The sequence below is a fragment of the Scyliorhinus torazame genome, unplaced genomic scaffold (assembly GCF_047496885.1).
Source record: "Scyliorhinus torazame isolate Kashiwa2021f unplaced genomic scaffold, sScyTor2.1 scaffold_339, whole genome shotgun sequence".
Classification (NCBI taxonomy): Eukaryota; Metazoa; Chordata; class Chondrichthyes; order Carcharhiniformes; family Scyliorhinidae; genus Scyliorhinus; species Scyliorhinus torazame.
Genome location: NW_027308066.1, coordinates 69,671 through 89,243, shown reverse-complemented (window position 1 = coordinate 89,243; position 19,573 = coordinate 69,671). Strand labels below are relative to the sequence as shown.

The following is a 19,573-nucleotide window of genomic DNA, read 5'->3' as shown; positions in this document are numbered from 1 at the left end:
ACTCCATCCGTAGGGAGCAAGAGACGAATGACAGGAAAAACAGGTGGAAAGAGAATAATAAAAGTACAGAACCCCAATATCAGACTATACAAAGAAAACAGGCAAAAAAAAATTAATAATAGAATAACAATGCTCCAGAGGCCAAAGAAGAAAATGCAAAATGTTCAATCACATACATAATCAAGAAACAATCAACAGTCATAATAGCAAGTGGTTAGAAACCAGGACCTCCATAAAGTTTCCATCTTGAACCTGAATGTCCAGACCTGAATTATTTATTTTTTCAGTTGAATGTGGTGTGTTGTGTGTTAACAACTATCTAGTGATGCACAGATTCCTATATACTTTTGAAATAAGTTAACGAGGAAACAAAAGTCAAGTGAAAGCATTTTTACATCAAGGAAAAGATTTGTATTTACATTTTTAGCATGATAAACTTATAAGTTTATCAAGATGGAATGTCACTGTTGTAGTCCTGTTGGTCTACAAAATGGCCCTCAAGGATGTCCCAAAGGTAGGGCGAGACATTCAACTATGACTGTGATGCAGGATTTTTTTTTCCCTTTTCAATTTATTACAAATAGTAGTTTGTTCAAATACAAAGTTAGAGATTTTCTTATATTATTGCACTGTTGCTATCTTGAAAGAAAGCTACAGTATTTGAATTCTTGTAACTTGCACTGGTCTATTGCAAAGCTGCTTGTGAAATTCCACATACCATGTGCAAAAAACATCAGCAATCTATTAATAGCAGCATTATCCCTTCATGCCCAGCCTTCATCATGCAGCCCAAGAAATTATTTCACCAAAGCTTAATTTATTCAGTCTCCAACCTTGCCACAAAATTAACAAGAGAGAAATTTGTGTCCTTTTAGTAACCTGTACATCATGTGCCGTCTCTCGACTTTCACATTGATTTTTATCCAGTAAAATGGTGCGTGAATCACAGGCTAGAGCCTTGACCATCCAATAGGATGCAAAATAAACATAAGAATTGAGTTTTCTCTCCCTTCCAATTTCAACTTGGAATCCAACAAGTGATTCAAGAGTAACTGTCAATATTTGGCCATATCTGCCAACAAAGGAAGTCGCAGTCATGCTTAGGGTTTCAAGGCAGGATGACTGAATGACATTCCAATATTACATCAACTGACTGCAAATAAGAATTGTATCAATCTTAAAGCCACTTTTGCAAAGAGGAGATTTATAATCTGAAGATATGTAACTATTCTAGAGTTTGAGTGTATCTTTTTCTGCACAATAAGAATTATCAATTACATGAGCCTTCTTAGAGTGAACTTCTTTCCAAGGTTTTTCCAGGTTATGGGAAAACGAACAATGAAATTTGGCCAAATGTCTATTGTGCAATTTCATTAGTTTGAATTTGTCTTCTGCAAGATTTCCCGAGTCCTCACCCGCTACAAAGTATTTGACCAGCCATGACCACAGATCAAAAAACTGAAAGTGCACTGCCAATCATTTCCTGTCTATTGGAATCAATTTTAAAAATCATTGGCAGTATTTTATGATTCATACTTATGGATCTCACCCCCACAACCCAAAAAATCTGTGCAGGGTAGGTGAATTGACAATGCTAAATTGCCCCTTAATTGAAAAAAAGAATTGGGTACTCTAAATTTGTTTTAAAAAATGATTCACACTCAGAGGGCCAGGACTCAAAAGTATAAACTTTTGTTAAAATCATTGCTATCGCTTGGTCACAAACATCTTGAAACCAAATATTTTGTACATTTCATACGAGTCATTTTAGCCAGCAAATCATGCTACTTCAGTAAGATATCAGCAACATAATTGCAAATAAAATAACAACCTGATCCACACACAAGTTGGTATTCATTTCCAAAATGCACTTAAATCGAGCATTTTTGTCAGAAACCATGGAGGTGAAATTAGGACAGGAGGGGAAACAAAAGGGAGGTAATACATGGGCTGGCAACACTGCATGCTGCAATACTTAAATTGTACATATAATCAGCCATTTACTTATATATCCCACATCCATTAAATTTTGGATATAAAATTTTTGAACAAGTCACAGACCGTAGATTTGACACTGCAGTACCAGTAAATAACCATAGTGCATAAGAAGTGTACCATATTTCCATTTCTACATCGTAGACTGATGGGGTGAGGTTCTGCAGTCTGCAATGTCAAAAATGAAAAAAAATTCTTATTTAGTAAAAGTAATCACTATATACCACTCTGAGCTTGTGTTTTGCCCAAACATTGGTGATAGTAAACTATGTATAACATTCTTAACACTGAAGTAGTTCATTATGAAAACATTGTTATGAGTCATTGCAGCTATTCTCTGCAACCCATGCAAATACCTTGTAACTACGCATTGGTTCAAAACTGAACACATTACTTTGTATCACATTTAATCTAGAGAAACTTAAGTATCATCCATTAAAATGAAAACTAACAGTGCAAAAGCTAACTGATTTGTTTTTCTACTGCTTATTTTATTAATTTTGAATATATAATTTATGATAGACTTCTTCCATATTGAATGAAAACTTGGGACAGTGCAATTTCCAACATGTCCATGGAATACAGGTGAAAACTACAATACCCTAATAATTTTATGGTAAATGCAGCAGGCACTTAAAACATAAATCAAGTAAAGTGGTCAACTAGCCAGCTGACCAATGAAAATTTTTGATTTGATAGGGTGGTCAATATTCTATAGGTAACAAATTTTGATTTTGTAAAAAATTAAATATCAGTGAAAGATGCACCATTAATGCTATGAGGATTTATGATAAAAATAACTTCTTAGATTCCATTTAAAAAAAATTATTTCATGGGCATAGTTACCACTGGCTAGGGAAGCATTTATTGCCCATCCCTAATTGTCCTCGAGAGGGTTTGAAAATAGTTCAGGCTTTGTTACAGTAGAGATTTTAGCATTAGTTCTGAAATGTTTATATAAGAGTGTTACTTGCATCTAGCCTGTTTGGCAGTATCAACTTATTTGCAAAATGTAGTGCACACCACCATCTTTGAGGGATGCCACTGGAATCTCAAAAAGTATTCCCAACTAGATTTATTTTGATTTCATCTCCTGTCTAGGCCACATTGCACTCTTAGGAGGTAAAAACATTGGGCCATGGATTTCACAGCTAATGTGAATGCCACTTTAGGAAAAACCGGACAGTAAGAAAGATGGGGTAAGCTGACATGAAGATTGCTCTTTATCAACTTCTGCTCCCACAGATGAAAACCACTTCTACTGAAATGTACTCCATCATTCAGGCTTTACAAATTATGACAGATATACCAATATACTAAATGAATGAAGCACATTCAAAACAAGCTTCCCAATGGTAAAAATAACAAAGACTAAAACAAACAGTGTGTATTACTGGAGAAATGTTCTTTAAGAGTAAGTGGCTTATACATTATACCAAGTTCAATATTGGTTTAATGCAGAGGTACCAAACGTTTGACCTGAACAATTTAAAATGGCCCATAGGGTGCGACGTAGGATTGCCAAATCTCCTAGTCATCGTTTCTCACATTCATAAACCTGAATCTTTTTCATTCTAGGCCATTGCAGATCCCCACTCCTTCCTCACAACATCTTCCCCCACCATACGGATATCCAGCACCTAATCAAGGTGCCTTGCTGCGTCAGAGTGCAACTGGAGCTTGGTGAAGCAGGGAGGAGGTGATCAGTCCCTTCTTTTCTGATTGGAGTAGGATCGGTGAGTCCTTCTGCTCTTTAAAGTAAAATTAAGGTCTTTGGGAATTTGAAGCATAAGGGGAAATAGAGACTAGGTTTCAGTACAGAGCAGCAAATCTGGTGAGGAGCAGCCCTGCACACCTTCATTCAATCCAGAGGCGGAGGTCCTGAGGTGACGCCAGGATTAGAAAATGGAAGTGGAAGCTGCTGATTGGGTGAGTACAGATGATGAGTATTAATACTGCTATTACTGCTTATAGTTAGCAAAGTCTTTATTTTGTGGTTTATAGTTTGCAAGGGCTATATTCTGTATTAATGAGGTTAAGGGAAGAAGGACTCGAAAGTGCTTGATATTATTTAATTTTAAGAGTCCTTTAAATGTTCAATGGGGTAAGTCATGGCAGGAGAGCTCAAAGCTGTGGTTTGCTCCTCCTGCTCTATGTGGGAAGCCAGGCACATTTCCACTGCAGGTCGTTTCTTCAGCTGCAGCTCCTAAAGGTCAGGGTTTCGGAGCTGGAGCGGTGGCTGGGTACACTCTTGAGCATCTGTGAGGCTGAGTGCATCATGGATAGCAGGTATGATGAATAAGGGGATTCTTGATTAATAAGGGGATTCTTGATTAATAAGGGTATCAGAGGTTATGGGGAGAAGGCAGGAGAATGGTGATGAGAAAATATCAGCCATGATTGAGTGGGGGAGCAGACTCGATGGGCCGAGTGGCCTAATTCTGTTCCTATGTCTTATGGTATGGAGAGGTGGTCACGCCATAGGCTCAGACTCCACAGGCAGGAAGGGAATGAGTGACCACCAGACAGAGCAAGAGGACTAAGCAGGCAGTGCAGGAATCTCATGTGGCTATTCCCCTGAAAAACAGATATACCGCTTTGGATACTGTTGAGGGGAATAGCCTCTCAGGGGAAAGCAGTGACAGCCAATTTTGTTGCACCACAGTTGACTCTCCTGCAGAACGGAGGAGTAAAAAATGTGGGAATACAATAGTTGTAGGGGATTCAATTATAAGGGGAGTGGATAGGTGTTTCTGTGGCCATCAACAAGACTCAAGGCTGGTCTGTTGCCTCATTGGTGCTAGGGTCACGGGTGCGACCTCAAAAGGTAGTGAGTGATCTCAGTATTATTACCAGTGCCACGTGCTAGTCAGAGTAGAAGTAGCAGGATATATTGGAAAGGTGGTGCATTAGATTCCTGGGATATTGGGACTGGTTCTGGAGGAAGTGGGAGCAGCACATAGTGGACAAGTTACACCTGGGCAGCACTGGGATTGATGGCCCAGGGCAAGTATTTACTGGTGTGGTTGGGATGGGTTTCAATAAGAATGGCAGGGGGATGGGAACCTATGCAGGGTGAAAGACAAACAAAGGCAGTAATGAAAGAAAGAACAGCAAAATGCAAAAACAGTAGGCAGGGCAATCAAGGATGAGAGGCAAATAGGGCCACAGCACAAAGTAAAGTTAGGATGATTAAACATGGCAAAAAGACAAGTTTAAAGGTTTTGCATCTGAATGCACGAAGCATTCAGAACTGATAACACAAATTGAGGTCAATGGATTGATCTCATATCCATTCCAGAAACATGGAGATCAAAACTGGGAATTGAATATTCAGGGATACATGACCTTTTGGAAGGACAGCAGGGAAGGAAAATGTGGTGGATAGCACTGTTAATAAGAGATGAAATGAAGACAGTTGTGAGAGACAACCTTGACTCGGATGACAGAAAGGGGAAACAAAAGAGGTGGGGCAGTTGCATTGCTGATTAGGGAGCAGATCACAGCTGTGTTGAGTGAGGACACAAGGGATCTTGCAGTGAGGCATTATGGCTGGAGCTCAGGAATAAGAAGGGTGAAATCACAATGGTGGGAGTGTACTTTCGACCTCCCAACAGTCCGCAGGAGTTGGAGGAGCAACTGTGTAGTCAGATACTGAAAAGGTGTGGAGAAAACAAGGGTAGTTGTGATGGGTGACTTTAACTTCCCCCATATTGAATGGGAATCCCTCGCAGCCAGGGGCTCAGATGGAGAGCAATTTGTTAGATGTGCCCAGAAGGGCTTTTTAATACAGTATGTTAACAATCCAACCAGGGAGGGGGCCATATTAGACTTTGTATTGAGGAATGAGCCAGGCGAGGTGAATGATGTTTCAGTGGGGGAGCATTTTGGGCTTAGCGACCAGTATTCCATAAGATTTTGAATAGTCATGGATAAGGACAAGGGTGGCCCACGGGTGAGGGTGCTTAATTGGGTGATGACCAATTACACTCAGATTAGACAGAAACGGAGGATTGTGTATTGGGAGAAGCTATTTGAAGGCAAATCCACATCTGACATGTGGGTGGCTTTTAATGACTGTTGATTGAAGTGCAGGACAGGCATGCCCCGCAATACTGAAGGATAGAAATGGCAGGATTCAGGAACCATGGATGACGAGGGAAATTGTAAGCTTAGTCAAAAGGAAAAAGAAAGCATGCAATGGGTCTAGGCATCTAAAAGCTGGTGAAGCCCTTGAGGAGAACAGTAAAAGTAGGAAGGAACATAAACGTGGAATTAGGAGGGTTAAAAGGGGCCATGTCTTTAGTAAACATGGTCAAGGAGAATCCCAAGGCTTTTTATGCATATATTAGGAGCATGAGGGTAGCAAAAGAAAGAGTAGGCCCACTCAAGGCAATAGAGGTAAGTTATGCATGGAACCACAAGTGAGTGAAATTCTTAATGTATCGGTATTCACCAGGGAGAAGGACATGACGGATGTTGAGATTAGGGATAGGTGTGTGAACGATCTTGAGAACGTCAATATATCAAAGGAGGAAGTGTTGAGTATCCTAAATTGCATTAAGGTAGACAAGTCCCCAGGGCCAGGTGGGATCAATCCCAGGTTACTGCGGGAGGCAAGGGGAAAAATAGCTGGGGCCTTAACAGATACCTTCACATCCTCTTTGACTATAGTCGACGTTCCAGAGGACTGGAGAATAGCCAATGTTATTCCCTTCTTTAAGAAAGGAAGCAGGAATAATTCAGCAAATTATAGGCAGGTGAGCCTGACATCAGCGGTGGGGAAGTTTTGGAAAAGATACTGAGGGACAGGATATGTGCACATTTGGAGCAAAACGGATCAGTTTGTGACAGCCAGCATGGTTTTGTACGAGGAAAGTCATGTCTCACCAACTTGATTTGAGTTCTTTTGAAGAGGTGACAAAGAAAATTGGTGAAGGGCGGGCTGTGGACGTAATTTATATGGACTTTAGCAAGGAATTTGACGAGGTCCCACATGGCAGACTGGTACAAAAACTAAAATCACATGGGATTCGGGGTGGGCTGGCTTGATGGACACAAAACTGGTTTGGTTATAGAAGGGAGAGAGTAGTGATGGAAGGGTGTTTTTCAGAATGGAGCTAGTGGGGTCCCGCAGGGATCATTACAGAGACCTCTGTTGTTTGTAGTATATATAAATGATCTGGAGGAAAATGTGGGTGGTCTGATTAGTAAGTTTGCGGATGACACGAAGATTGGCAGAGTTGGATTGTCAGAGGATACAACAGGATACAGATAGATTGGAGACTTGGGCACAAAAATGGCAGATGGAGTTTAATCCGGACAAATGCGAGGTGATGCATTTTGAAGGATCAAATCTAGGTATGAATTATACTGCAAATGGCAGGACTCTTCGGAACATTAACATACTGAGGGATCTGGGCGTGCAGGTCCACAGTTCCCTAAAAGAGGCAACACAGGTGGCCAGGGTGATTAAGAAAGCATATGGCATGCTTGCCTTCATCAGCCGGGGCATTGGGAAAACATGTTGGAGCTGTATAAAACCTTGGTTAGGCTGCATTTGGAGTATTGCGTGCAGTTCTGGTCACCACATTATTAAAAGGACATGGAAACGTTGGAGAGAGTGCAAAGAAGGTTGATAATAATAATAATAATAATAATAATAATAATAATAATAATAATAATAATAATAATAATAATAATAATAATAATCGCTTATTGTCACAAGTAGGCTTCAATGAAGTTACTGTGAAAAACCCCTCGTCGCCACATTCCGGCACCTGATCGGGGAGACTGGAACGGGAATTCAACCCGCGCTGCTGGTTTTGCTCTGCATTATAAGCCAGCAGTCTTAGCCCAATGTGCTAAACCAGAAGGTTCACCAGGATGTTGCCTGGTCGCAAGGGCGTTGGCTCTGAGGAGAGGTTGAATAAACTGGGATTATTTTCACTGGAAAGTCAGAGACTGAGAGGAGATCTGATGAGAGGTCTAAAAAATTGAGGCGCATAAACAAGGTGGATAGTCAGGCTTTTTCCAAGGGTGGAAGTGTCAATTACAAGGGGGCACAGGTTCAAGGTGAGAGGGTGAACGTTTCAGGGAGATGTGCAGGGTGGGTCTTCACACAGAGAGTGGTGGGTGCCTGGAAAAAGCTGCCAGAGGATGTGGTGGAAGCAGGCACATTAGCAGCATTTGAGAGGTATCTGTATGGGTACATGAATAGGGAGGAAATAAAGGGATATGGAACAGAGTACAGGCAGACAGTTTTGTTTTTAGATAGGGCATCATGATCGGCACAGGCTTGGAGGGCCAAAGGGCCTGTTCCTGTGCTGTTCTTTTCTTTGTTCTTTCTCTTTGATGTAGAGTCCATTTGGGTAGGGACCAAAAACAGCAAGGGAAAGAAGACATTGTTAGGAGTAGTGTAGATACCCCCAAACAGTAACCGCACCCGCACTGTAGGAAAGGGTATAAATCAACAAATAATAGGTGCATGTAGAAAGAATAGAGCAATAATTATGGCTGAGTTTAATCTTCATGTTGATTGGGTTAATCAAGTTGGAACAGGTAGCTTACAACATCAGATTCATAGAGGGCATTGGGGATAGTTTCCTAGAGCAATATGTCATGGAGCCAAGCAGGCAACAGGTGAACTTGGATATGATAATGGGTAATTAGGCAGGTTTAATAAATTACAGCAGAGTAAAAGATCCCCTCTGAAGTCGTGATCATAACACTAGGGCAGCACAGTAGCACAGTGGTTAGCACAGTTGCTTCACAGCTTCAGGGTCCCAGATTTGATTCCCGGCTTGGGTCACTGTCTGTGCGGAGTCTGCACATTCTCCCAGTGTCTGCGTGGGTTTCCTCCGGGTGCTCCAGTTTCCTTCCACAGTCCAAAGATGTGCAGGTTAGGCAGACTGGCTATGCTAAATTGCCCCTGGTGGCCAATAAAGGGTACGTGAGGTTACGGGGATAGGGTGGAGGTGTGGGGATAGGGGGGAGGTGTGGGGATAGGGTGGAGGTGTGGGGATAGGGTGGAGGTGTGGGGATAGGGTGGAGGTGTGGGGATAGGGTGGAGGTGTGGGGATAGGGTGGAGGTGTGGGGATAGGGTGGAGGCGTGGGGATAGGGTGGAGGCGTGGGGATAGGGTGGAGGCGTGGGGATAGGGTGGAGGCGTGGGGATAGGGTGGAGGCGTGGGGATAGGGTGGAGGCGTGGGGATAGGGTGGAGGCGTGGGGATAGGGTGGAGGCGTGGGGATAGGGTGGAGGCGTGGGGATAGGGTGGAGGCGTGGGGATAGGGTGGAGGCGTGGGGATAGGGTGGAGGCGTGGGGATAGGGTGGAGGCGTGGGGATAGGGTGGAGGCGTGGGGATAGGGTGGAGGCGTGGGGATAGGGTGGAGGCGTGGGGATAGGGTGGAGGCGTGGGGATAGGGTGGAGGCGTGGGGATAGGGTGGAGGCGTGGGGATAGGGTGGAGGCGTGGGGATAGGGTGGAGGCGTGGGGATAGGGTGGAGGCGTGGGGATAGGGTGGAGGCGTGGGGATAGGGTGGAGGCGTGGGGATAGGGTGGAGGCGTGGGGATAGGGTGGAGGCGTGGGGATAGGGTGGAGGCGTGGGGATAGGGTGGAGGCGTGGGGATAGGGTGGAGGCGTGGGGATAGGGTGGAGGCGTGGGGATAGGGTGGAGGCGTGGGGATAGGGTGGAGGTGTGGGGATAGGGTGGAGGTGTGGGGATAGGGTGGAGGTGTGGGGATAGGGTGGAGGTGTGGGGATAGGGTGGAGGTGTGGGGATAGGGTGGAGGTGTGGGGATAGGGTGGAGGTGTGGGGATAGGGTGGAGGTGTGGGGATAGGGTGGAGGTGTGGGGATAGGGTGGAGGTGTGGGGATAGGGTGGAGGTGTGGGCTTGGGTAGGGTGCTCTTTCCAAGAGCCAGTGCAGACTTGATGGGCTGAATGGCCTCCTTCTGCAGGTAAATTCTATGATAAATAAAGCATTGGAATGTAATCTTCAGTTTGAGTGAGAGAAACATGGGTCAGAAACAACTGTGTTTAACTTAAAAAGAGGGGATTACAATGAAATGAGGCTAGAAAGTGAACTGGACGGTTAGATGAGCAGGTAAGACAGTAAACAAGCAGTGGCAGACATTTAAGGAGGTAATTCATGACTCGCATCAAAAATATATCCCAGAGAGGAAAGATTCTTTTTTTTTTTTAAATTTAGTGAAGCCAATTCTTTTTTTCCAATGAAGGGGCAATTTAGTGTGGCCAATCCACCTACCCTGCACATCTTTTTGGGTTGTGAGGGTGAGTCCCATGGGGACAATGTGCAGACTTCACACGGACAGTGACCTGGAGCCGGGATCGAACCCGGGTCCTCAGTGCCATGAGGCAGCAGTACGAACCACTGAGCCACTGTGCAGACCGAGAGGAAAGATTCAAAGAGAGGGATAAACCAACCATGGTTAACTATGGAACGTTTAAAAAGTATTACGTTGAAAGAAAAAGCACATAAGGAGGCAGAACATAGGCTCCTTAGAAAGTGAATCTGGGCAGTTAGTTATGAGGACCAAGGAAATGGCAGAGGAGTTAAACAGATATTTTGCATCAGTCATTACAGTGGAAGGTACTTCGAACAGCTCATTAATACTAAAGAATACAGGGGAGGAATTAAATACTATTACAAGAGAAGTAGTATTAGACAAACAAATGGGGCTGAAGGCACACAAGTCCCCTGGCTCTGATGGTTTGCAGCCTAGGATCCTAAAAGGAATAGTTACAGAGATAATTGATATATTAGTTGTAATTTTCCAAAAATTCTTAGATTCTGTCAAAGAACCGGAGGATTGGAAAACTGCCAATGTGACAGAGTCCTTGTGTATATTTAAGGCTGAGAATGATAGGTTCTTGATCGGTAAGAGAATCAAGGGTTACAGGGAAAGGGCAGAAAAATGGACATGAGGAATTTCAAATCAGCCATGATCCTATTGAAGGACGGAGCAGGCTCGAGGGGATGAATGACCTTCTCCTGTTCCTTTCTCTTTGATCTTATAGAACCACTAAGGGGCGAGTGACGGACAGGAGAGAGGTGCGGGGAGTAGGTTTGGGTGAGGCAATGGTGAACAGTGACTAGGGAGGCAGGAGACCAGGATTAGTGCAGAAGACGACAGGAATTGTATAGGGTGTAGCAGCATAGATTCAGAGAGAAAGAGATTGATAGGAGAATTGAGATTTAGATATAGTGACATCAGAGTAGGGAGATAAGAAAATTGGGACTGGAGAATGTTCCTGCAGTCAGGGATCAGGCCTCGGAGAAGAATTGGGAATGCGATTTGTGAAGGGTTTTGGGGGATGTAAGAGAGGACTGGGGAATGGGGTGCGGTGGGACTGGGAATCAGCATTTTCTGCAGAGCTGGGAATAGCAACAACAACATGGCACATGGGAGTGGTACAGAGAGAGGAGCAAGTAGAAATGAGGTGAGTGTAACTTGGGGACCTTATAGTGGGTAAACATTCAAAGATTATTTCTACTCGTGGGCAAATGAAGATTCCCACTGCATACATGGAGCTGCAGCCTTGAATTTACATCACAAGTTTGAATACAAGGAGGAATGAGATGTAGGATAAATAAGTATGGGCTGGCAGCAGCTGAATCTTTTTCCACTATGTTCCACAGAAGAGGAGGTAAACATATTTCCCCAACATTTCCTGTGGTCTCCAGTGGTTATTTGAGAACGGTTGCTGAACTTGAAAGACTAGGCGGAGATTGAGTGACACACGCTTCATTTGGTCATTCTTAGATTTTAGAAAATTGACTTGAAACTGGTGCGCAAGACTCTTCCTTGCAAAGTTAAATTGAACCAATCGGTGTAAAATTGGCACAATATTCCTCAATTTCTACCCTTGTGTCCAAATAGCTTTGTTGAATGTGACGCATGCCAAATGCCAGGATTCCAGCATATAAATTAAGTTTGACACCCTTTGTTTAGCAGACAAACAAATATGTCACTATTGATGTTGTCATCAGACTATTTAGTACATTTGATATTCCTAGCTGATAGGAAAAATGAGAACATTTAAACCATATATGTTAAATATTGCACAATACGTGTCTTGGGATCTCATTAGTTCGACACCTCGAATTACATCGACCATTGCCACAATTAGCAACAGGCCTACAAGCACCAGTATTTTACTTGTGTTTATGCATCACAAGATGCTCTCTCCATACAAACTGCAGTTTGTTTTCCCACAGTTCAAATGAACGTAATACGCTTTTGGTGAAATCCTAGTGACAACACAAAGTTTAACTTAAAATATCCAACTTCCAATTTGTGTGTGTGTGTGTGGGGGGGGGGGCTGGGGGAAGGGTGGTGTGGTGGCAATAAAGATCTTAAGTAATCTGACAATTTACTGGTACATGCTGTTACAGGTCTGAACACTAGGTAAATAGCCCCCAAATCTTTTGAGTAAACCATGGTTTGGCACTTTGTTCTGTTCCTGTACTCCTCTGCTTAGGTAATTTAAGATACAAAGCCATACATATGTTCTTACCTTTCTTCCATCACTCGCATGACAATTTACATTTAATGGAGTGAGCAATGCCATGAGCTTCTCTTCATTACCGCTCCTGGAAAGGAAAACGCTTACATTTAGCGAAGAAAAAAATTCTCAATGCATTAGTGATTCAGCAAACTGAAGCAATTGAGTTTTGAACAATGCAAGATCTTACAGTCAAAGGCAATGAAAGGGGAATTAAATTTAGAAGTTAATCTCTGAATCTGGTCCTCAGAGCTATAGTGATACATGGTCGAAAGAAAAGCAGCTGTTAATTACAAGTTTGGCTATTGTGGCTCCATTTTAAAGCACTGTACATAATGTTACACAGCACTCAAACACAAGTAGAATGTGGAAAACATCTGAAAATGCCATGATGTGTACCATAGAACCCCTAGAGTACAGATGGAGACCATTCGGCCCATGGAATATGCACCAACCCTCTGAAAGAGCACGCTACCTCACTCAGCCCACTCCCCTGCCCTATCCCCGTAATCCTGTAACCCCACATAACCTGCACATCTTTGGACAGTAAGGGGGCAATCAACATAACCTGCACATCTTCAGACTGTGGGTGGAAACAGGCCCATCCGGAGGAAACCCATGCAGACACAGGGAGAAAGTGCAAACTCCACATAGGCATGATGTGGAGATGCCGGCATTGGACTGGGGTGGGCGCAGTTAGAAGTCTTACAACACCAGGTTAAAGTCCAACAGGTTTATTTAGAATCACGAGCTTTCAGAGCGTAGCTCCTTCATCAGGTGAGTGTATGGGGTCTCCCATTTACACGCTCCCATTTATTTTGGTGCGGGGCTGCGGAGAATCCAGCCCATAGGGTCTCCCATTTAAAACAAAAGACGAGAAGAAATATTTTTGCTCAGAGGATCATGAATCTTCACTGTACTCTGTAGAAGAGAGTTTTGGAGACAGGGTCAATGAGCATTTTTACGCTAGAGGTAGATAAATTATTGACTAATAAAGGAGTCAAAGGTTTTCAGGAGGAGGCGGGAATGTGGAGCTGAGGCCACAATCAGATCAACCGTGATCTTATTGAATGGCGGAGCTGGCTCGAGGGGCCGAATGGTCTACTTCTAATTTGTATGTTCTTCTGCTCATCTCCAAATGTGCACCAAATTCCATTCATCCATCACTCGTGTGGTTGCTGTCCTACATTTTGACACTGGATTCAGCAATGCCTTGATTTTGAAATTCTTATGCTTGGGTTCCTAATCCACTAATGGTTTCCCGAAAATGTAGACTGGAAGGGACAGAAAGAAAGAACAATAAGATGGCTTGGGACACTAGATCCGTTGAGATCCGTAAAGAAGTAAAGGAATTTAACAAATAGCTTGGAAGCATAAAGTTCGATATGAAATGATATTCAGGTTAGTCAATGCACACTATACAATTCACAGTGCAAACTGTTCAATAATAGGTAGTTTGAACCAACATTTACAAACCTTAAGTAGCAACAGCTACTGCTGCTTTGCTCTAATAAAGGTGCCACCAGGCAGGTCTCAGAAGACTATACAATTCACAGTGCAAACTGTTCAATAATAGGTAGTTTCAACAAACCTTAAGTAGCAAGTTACTACTGCTTTGCTGTAATAAAGGTGCCACCAGGCAGGTCTCAGCAGACTAAAAAGTCCCGAAAGACGTGCTTGTTAGGTGAATTGGACATTTTGAATTCTCCCTCAGTGTACCTGAACAGGTGGAGTGTGGCAACTAGGGGATTTTCACAGCAACTTCATTGCAGTGTTAATGTAAGCCTACTTGTAACACTAATAAAAAGATTATAAGACCAGCACTTTGAGTGCATCATCTACGCTTGCATTCCAGGGCTGTATCAAGGAAATGTTGCATTGTGAGAAATGGCATTGTGATATTACACCCAGAGGTGGTCACGTTGGCCTGCTCTGTTGATACCTTGACTATTCAAATCAGTGCAGGGAGTACTGGTCAACATTCTTCTTTCAGCCAATGCCATGAAAAAAATAATGGTCACTAATCTCATTGGTGTTTGCGGCTTTTACTGTTTTAAAGTAGCTGTTATGTTTCCTTGCCTAACAATCACTCTATGGCAACAGTAATTATACAAAATGCTTCAAGGCTTTTCAATGAAGGACAAGGATCTCATCGATATCTAAAATTGAGACCATTCAATCAGTTGCCTCTGTCACTTCCCACCAGGCCAAACGTCCTCTAAAGCTCCCCGACCACTGATCTGAATGTTCTCTGTTCTCTTTGATTTTCTTATATCTCCACTCATGCCCTTGACATGGGCATATTGTTCACAAGATCCAATTCTTTCTCTTTTGGCACTATTCCATGAAACTGCTGACTTACTATTTCTCTTTCTGGTCCCAATGTTAGCTATGTTGATAGTTCTCTTTCTTCCAGTACTATCCCTCCGTGTTTCATATTTGCTGTCATCACCCTCTCCTCAAAGAACAACCCTTGAGGCAACTGTCCTTGCAAAATATTGCCCCATCTCCAACCTCACTTTCCCCTCCCAAGTCCTCGAATGCGCTGTTTGATATTCAGTCAGGTTTCCATTTGTTACAGTACAGTTATCAAAGTCACAAATTATATATCCTGACAATGTGACAAATTCAAACTAACCCTCTTCATTCTAATTGAGCTGACTGCATCATCTCCTTTAATGTTGCTCACCATTGTCCAGAGCGGAACTGGGCTCACCTCGTTCCATTCTTATCTATCTAATCGCAGCCAGAGTACCATCTGTACTGGCTAGAAGGGCCGGATGCCTCCTCCTGTTCCTATTTTCTATGTTTCCATTAATTGTCTTTAGCCCCTAATACAAAGTCTGTTCCCTAGCTACCAACTCCATCCATTTCGCTGACAACTGTCCACGGGCAAACTGGAATGTTCGTAAGCTTGGCATCAGATTTAGCCCCGAGATGAGCTTCTGAACACCTATTCACAAACCACTAACACTGTCTATTTCTGCTTTTGTAACATTGTTCAACTCTGCCCCTGCCTCAATTTATCTGCTGCTGAAACCCTCGCCTATGTATTGGTGAATTCTAGACTTTACTACCCTATTGTACTTTCTTTTACCCTCTGTAAACTGGAGGTTATCCAAACTCTGCTGCCTGTGTCCAGGCTCGTACTAAGTCTCATGCACCCTTGTGCTAGCTAACCACCAGTGGCTACTAGTTAAGCAATCAAGCAGCATCTTCATTTTAAAAAGCTCACCCTTATTTTCTATCCCTCTGAGACCTCACCTCTCCCTATCGCTGTAACTACTTCCAGTCCCATAATCCTTCAAGACAGCGGCCCTCTATTCTGGCTTTTTGAGCATCTCCCATCTTAATTGTTCCAATTTCAGCCGGGCATTCAGCTGCTGGGGCCATAGCTACAGAATTCCCTTCCTAAACCTGTGTGCGATTCTTACACTTTTTCCTGCTTTTGGACAGTCCTTTTTGATGAAGCTTATGGATATCTAGCCTTATTATCTCCTTAATAATAATCTTTATTAGTGCCACAAGTAGGTTTACATTAACACTTCAATGAAGTTACTGTAAAAATCCCCTAGTCGCCACTCTACTGCGCCTGTTCGGGTACACGGAGGGAGAATTCAGAATGTCCATATCACCTAACAAGCACGTCTTTCGGGATAACCTTGTGGGAGGAAACCCACTCATACACAGGGAAAATGCAGATTTTGTACAGTGACCCAAGCCAGGAATCTAAACTGGGATCCTGGCTCTGTGAAGCAACCGTGCTAACCACTGTGCTACCATGCCACCTACCTTGTTGACTTGGTGTCAAATCTAGCTCTGTAACGTCCCTGTGAAGTGCCTTCCAATGTTTTCTTATGCTAAAGGTAGATCAATATAATTTGACCTAGATGTGATTAGGATATACCTAAAATAAATTTATTTTTGTTTTCTTTATTCATTTTATGGGATGTGGGCGTTGCTGGTTAGGCCAGCATTTATTGCCCAGCCCTAGTTGCCCTTCAGAAGGTAGTGGTGAGTTGCCTTCTTGGAACCGCTGCAGTCCTCGTGGTGTAGGTGCTATTAGGGAGGGAGTTCCAGGATTTTACCCCAGTGACAGTGAAGGAACGGCAAACCTAAACCGAAAAGTAATTTATTTTAACCAGTAATACAACGGCAAAATTTGTAAAGTAGTTGGAGCAACATATGCAATCTTTTCAGTTATAAAAAACAATTCTGTCATACTCCACTGCAAGTCTGCCTCAAGTCAACAATTAGACAATAAATGGGAAGAAATGAAAGTGATAAATTCTTCCTTCTTAAGAAGTGAAATACTGTGTTTTTCAAGCATCAATGTTACAATGCAAATTGAGTGCAGGGATTAAATTGAACAGATCAATAGAGAACTTCAATTAAATTTTACTTTAGGAAGAAAACTAAATAGCATTGTAGTTTTACGAGTCAGTCAGCACAAATTTGAGAATAGCTTACATAGAACATTACAGCGCAGTACAGGCCCTTTGACCCTCGATGTTGCGCCGACCTGTGAAACCACTCTAAAGCCCATCTACACTATTCCCTTATCGTCCATATGTCTATCCAATGACCATTTGAATGCCTTTAGTATTGGCGAGTCCACTACTGTTGCAGGCAGGGCATTCCACGCCCTTACTACTCTCTGAGTAAAGAACCTACCTCTGACATCTGTCTTACATCTATCTCCCCTCAATTTAAAGCTATGACCCCTCGTGCTAGACATCACCATCCAAGGAAAAAGGCTCTCACTGTCCACCCTATCTAATCCTTTGATCATCTTGTATGCCTCAATTAAGTCACCTCTTAACCTTCTTCTCTCTAACGAAAACAGCCTCAAGTCCCTCAGCCTTTCCTCATAAGATCTTCCCTCAATACCAGGCAACATTCTGGTAAATCTCCTCTGCACCCTTTCCAATGCTTCCACATCCTTCCTATAATGCGGCGACCAGAATTGCACGCAATACTCCAAATGCGGCCGCACAGAGATGACTTGAATTGCAAACTTTGTCATGATAGTATTGGCAGCATACTACAAGGCTTATAAGTATAGAAGAGCTGAAACATGAAATTATAACTTGTGTTCTACCCAGGTGGTTTTAAATTGTCTTCAGGCATCAGGACATCAAGATTAATAGTTCAATAACATAACCAATGAATATTATCCCATTCTTTACCTTCTGAATGAGATGATGAATGTATTTATTCCTATTATTCAAGCTAAAATGGAGAACACCTGTAAAAATAACTTTTTAAACCCGCTACTACGTTCACAATATCCAACTCAAGCTACTTAGAAACCTATGTTCACCTGTAGAGTTTCTGTTAATGTAGAATCAATCTCACGGAAGGGATTGGGAACATGCGAGAGCGTAGCTCGACTAGTTAAAGCTGTGCACACACAAGAGTAGATCACGTAATAGGATACAGGATCTATTGGGATTTTGAAATCTATAGCCGAGTGGAAATCACACTTCCTGTTGACACATCTACCCTCCTAGTTCCATTAATGAGTCAATCAACCGTGCATTGGAGACTACACAGTTGCCCATCTCAGCGTTCAACAAGAGATAAATATCCTCATTTTCTTAAGAAATGTTGGCTGCCTCCTCAGGTAGTATCTCTTATTCCACTCCTGTGCGACCAAAGATTAATAAAGAGAGTAGAAAAAGTGGTTGTAAAGGACACAACACAAGTCAACTTGAGCATGGAATTTGACAACTTGCTGCTGTCTCCTCATCTGGCTATTTTAGCCAGCTCATTAACGTTGCTCTATTTTGTCTGAACCAGTAAAAGGCATTTGTACAAAATAATTTCTGACAGTGTCCCTTGTACAAGCAGGGCACCACTTATTCTAGTTTAACAACTAAAAATGCTGGCAATTTTAGAACAATACTCTATTCTGACAGACCAATTAGCTCAAACATTAGCAACTTCTAATATACTTCAAATGGCCATCTCATGCAATGAAGAACTACTTTCCACAGTTCTGACCCCTCCTTCAATTGACAGAATATTGTGATATGCAGTGATCTACTAAAGTCATCTTTGCAACCAGGAGGAGCAGAAAAGGAAATCATATCCAAGTGATTAACTGTATTTGGAGAAAGTTTGCATCGTTATTCAGTCCTCCCAAGTTTACAAAAGAAATAAAACAATCAAGGATCGGACATCTAATTGTTATCCAATTGTGGAAACTGAGTGAAGATTAAGTGAGGATTGTCTGTGGTGTTTTAATAGCTGTCACTGTCAGTACTTACATATTTGGGAGACTGCTAAACAGGCAAGCAGCACCTTTGGACCTGTACAGCAGTTAGAGTAAAGCCCTTCTGAACGGAGAAGAAAACAGGTAGAAAGAAATAGTCATAGGCATTAATCGCAAAGGAAATGGCTTTGAATCAGGCTCTAGCTGCTCGAGTAAAACACTGTGCAATATGAGATCATTGAATTGAAAGGGATGTGATCTTTCACAGAAAATATGCAAGATATGTAAACATTCCATTTCTTGTTTAGGTGTTTAAAAACAGGGAGGGAAGGGAAAACAGTTCCACCAGTAGTCTGAAAAACACCACATTTTATTCATGATAATTTAAGGCCGAAGCAATATAAAGCACATTTTGAGACTTTACCGACATGTTGTGCAGATAACACTTACCTCGCTGCTTCAAGAAGTTCGTCCTTCTTGTATTCACCTGTGTGATTGCAAAAAATCATATTATTAGTGTTATGAACTGAAAAAAATACTGAAAGTCCACACCCTACTGGGTAATGAAGCACTGACGCTCGTAGCTGAAGACAGAAGCATCACGACTGCCTTAGAGACTGGTTACAAATCATACGGAGCCATTTAAATAACCAATCACTGCACACGTACTGCCTTTAAATACAGTTACTCTGGTGACAGGATCAAGAGCCAGGTTTCCCCATATCATGGTCACCACCTGTTTTTGACTGCAAATGTTTGTGATTACAGATTCTTTAATAATTACAATTATTTTCATGACTTACTGCACATTGGAAATTAATTCCTATGAC

The 19,573-nt window shown here is 42.5% G+C and overlaps 1 protein-coding gene across 2 annotated transcripts in view; it reads right to left on the bottom strand.

The window, feature by feature from the left end:
• The window catches only part of LOC140406182 (poly [ADP-ribose] polymerase tankyrase-1), a 200,893-nt gene that overhangs the window by 112,943 nt on the left and 68,377 nt on the right, over positions 1-19,573 (bottom strand). The window contains exons 4-6 of one of the 2 annotated variants that reach the window (XM_072494321.1): positions 19,194-19,230; positions 12,539-12,614; positions 2,116-2,163 (exon numbers count right to left, since the gene is read on the bottom strand). In XM_072494321.1, the coding sequence (XP_072350422.1) occupies positions 2,116-2,163; positions 12,539-12,614; positions 19,194-19,230 (161 nt within the window). The remainder of the gene's footprint in view (positions 1-2,115; positions 2,164-12,538; positions 12,615-19,193; positions 19,231-19,573) is intronic. The other variant, XM_072494322.1, reaches the window with a different exon arrangement.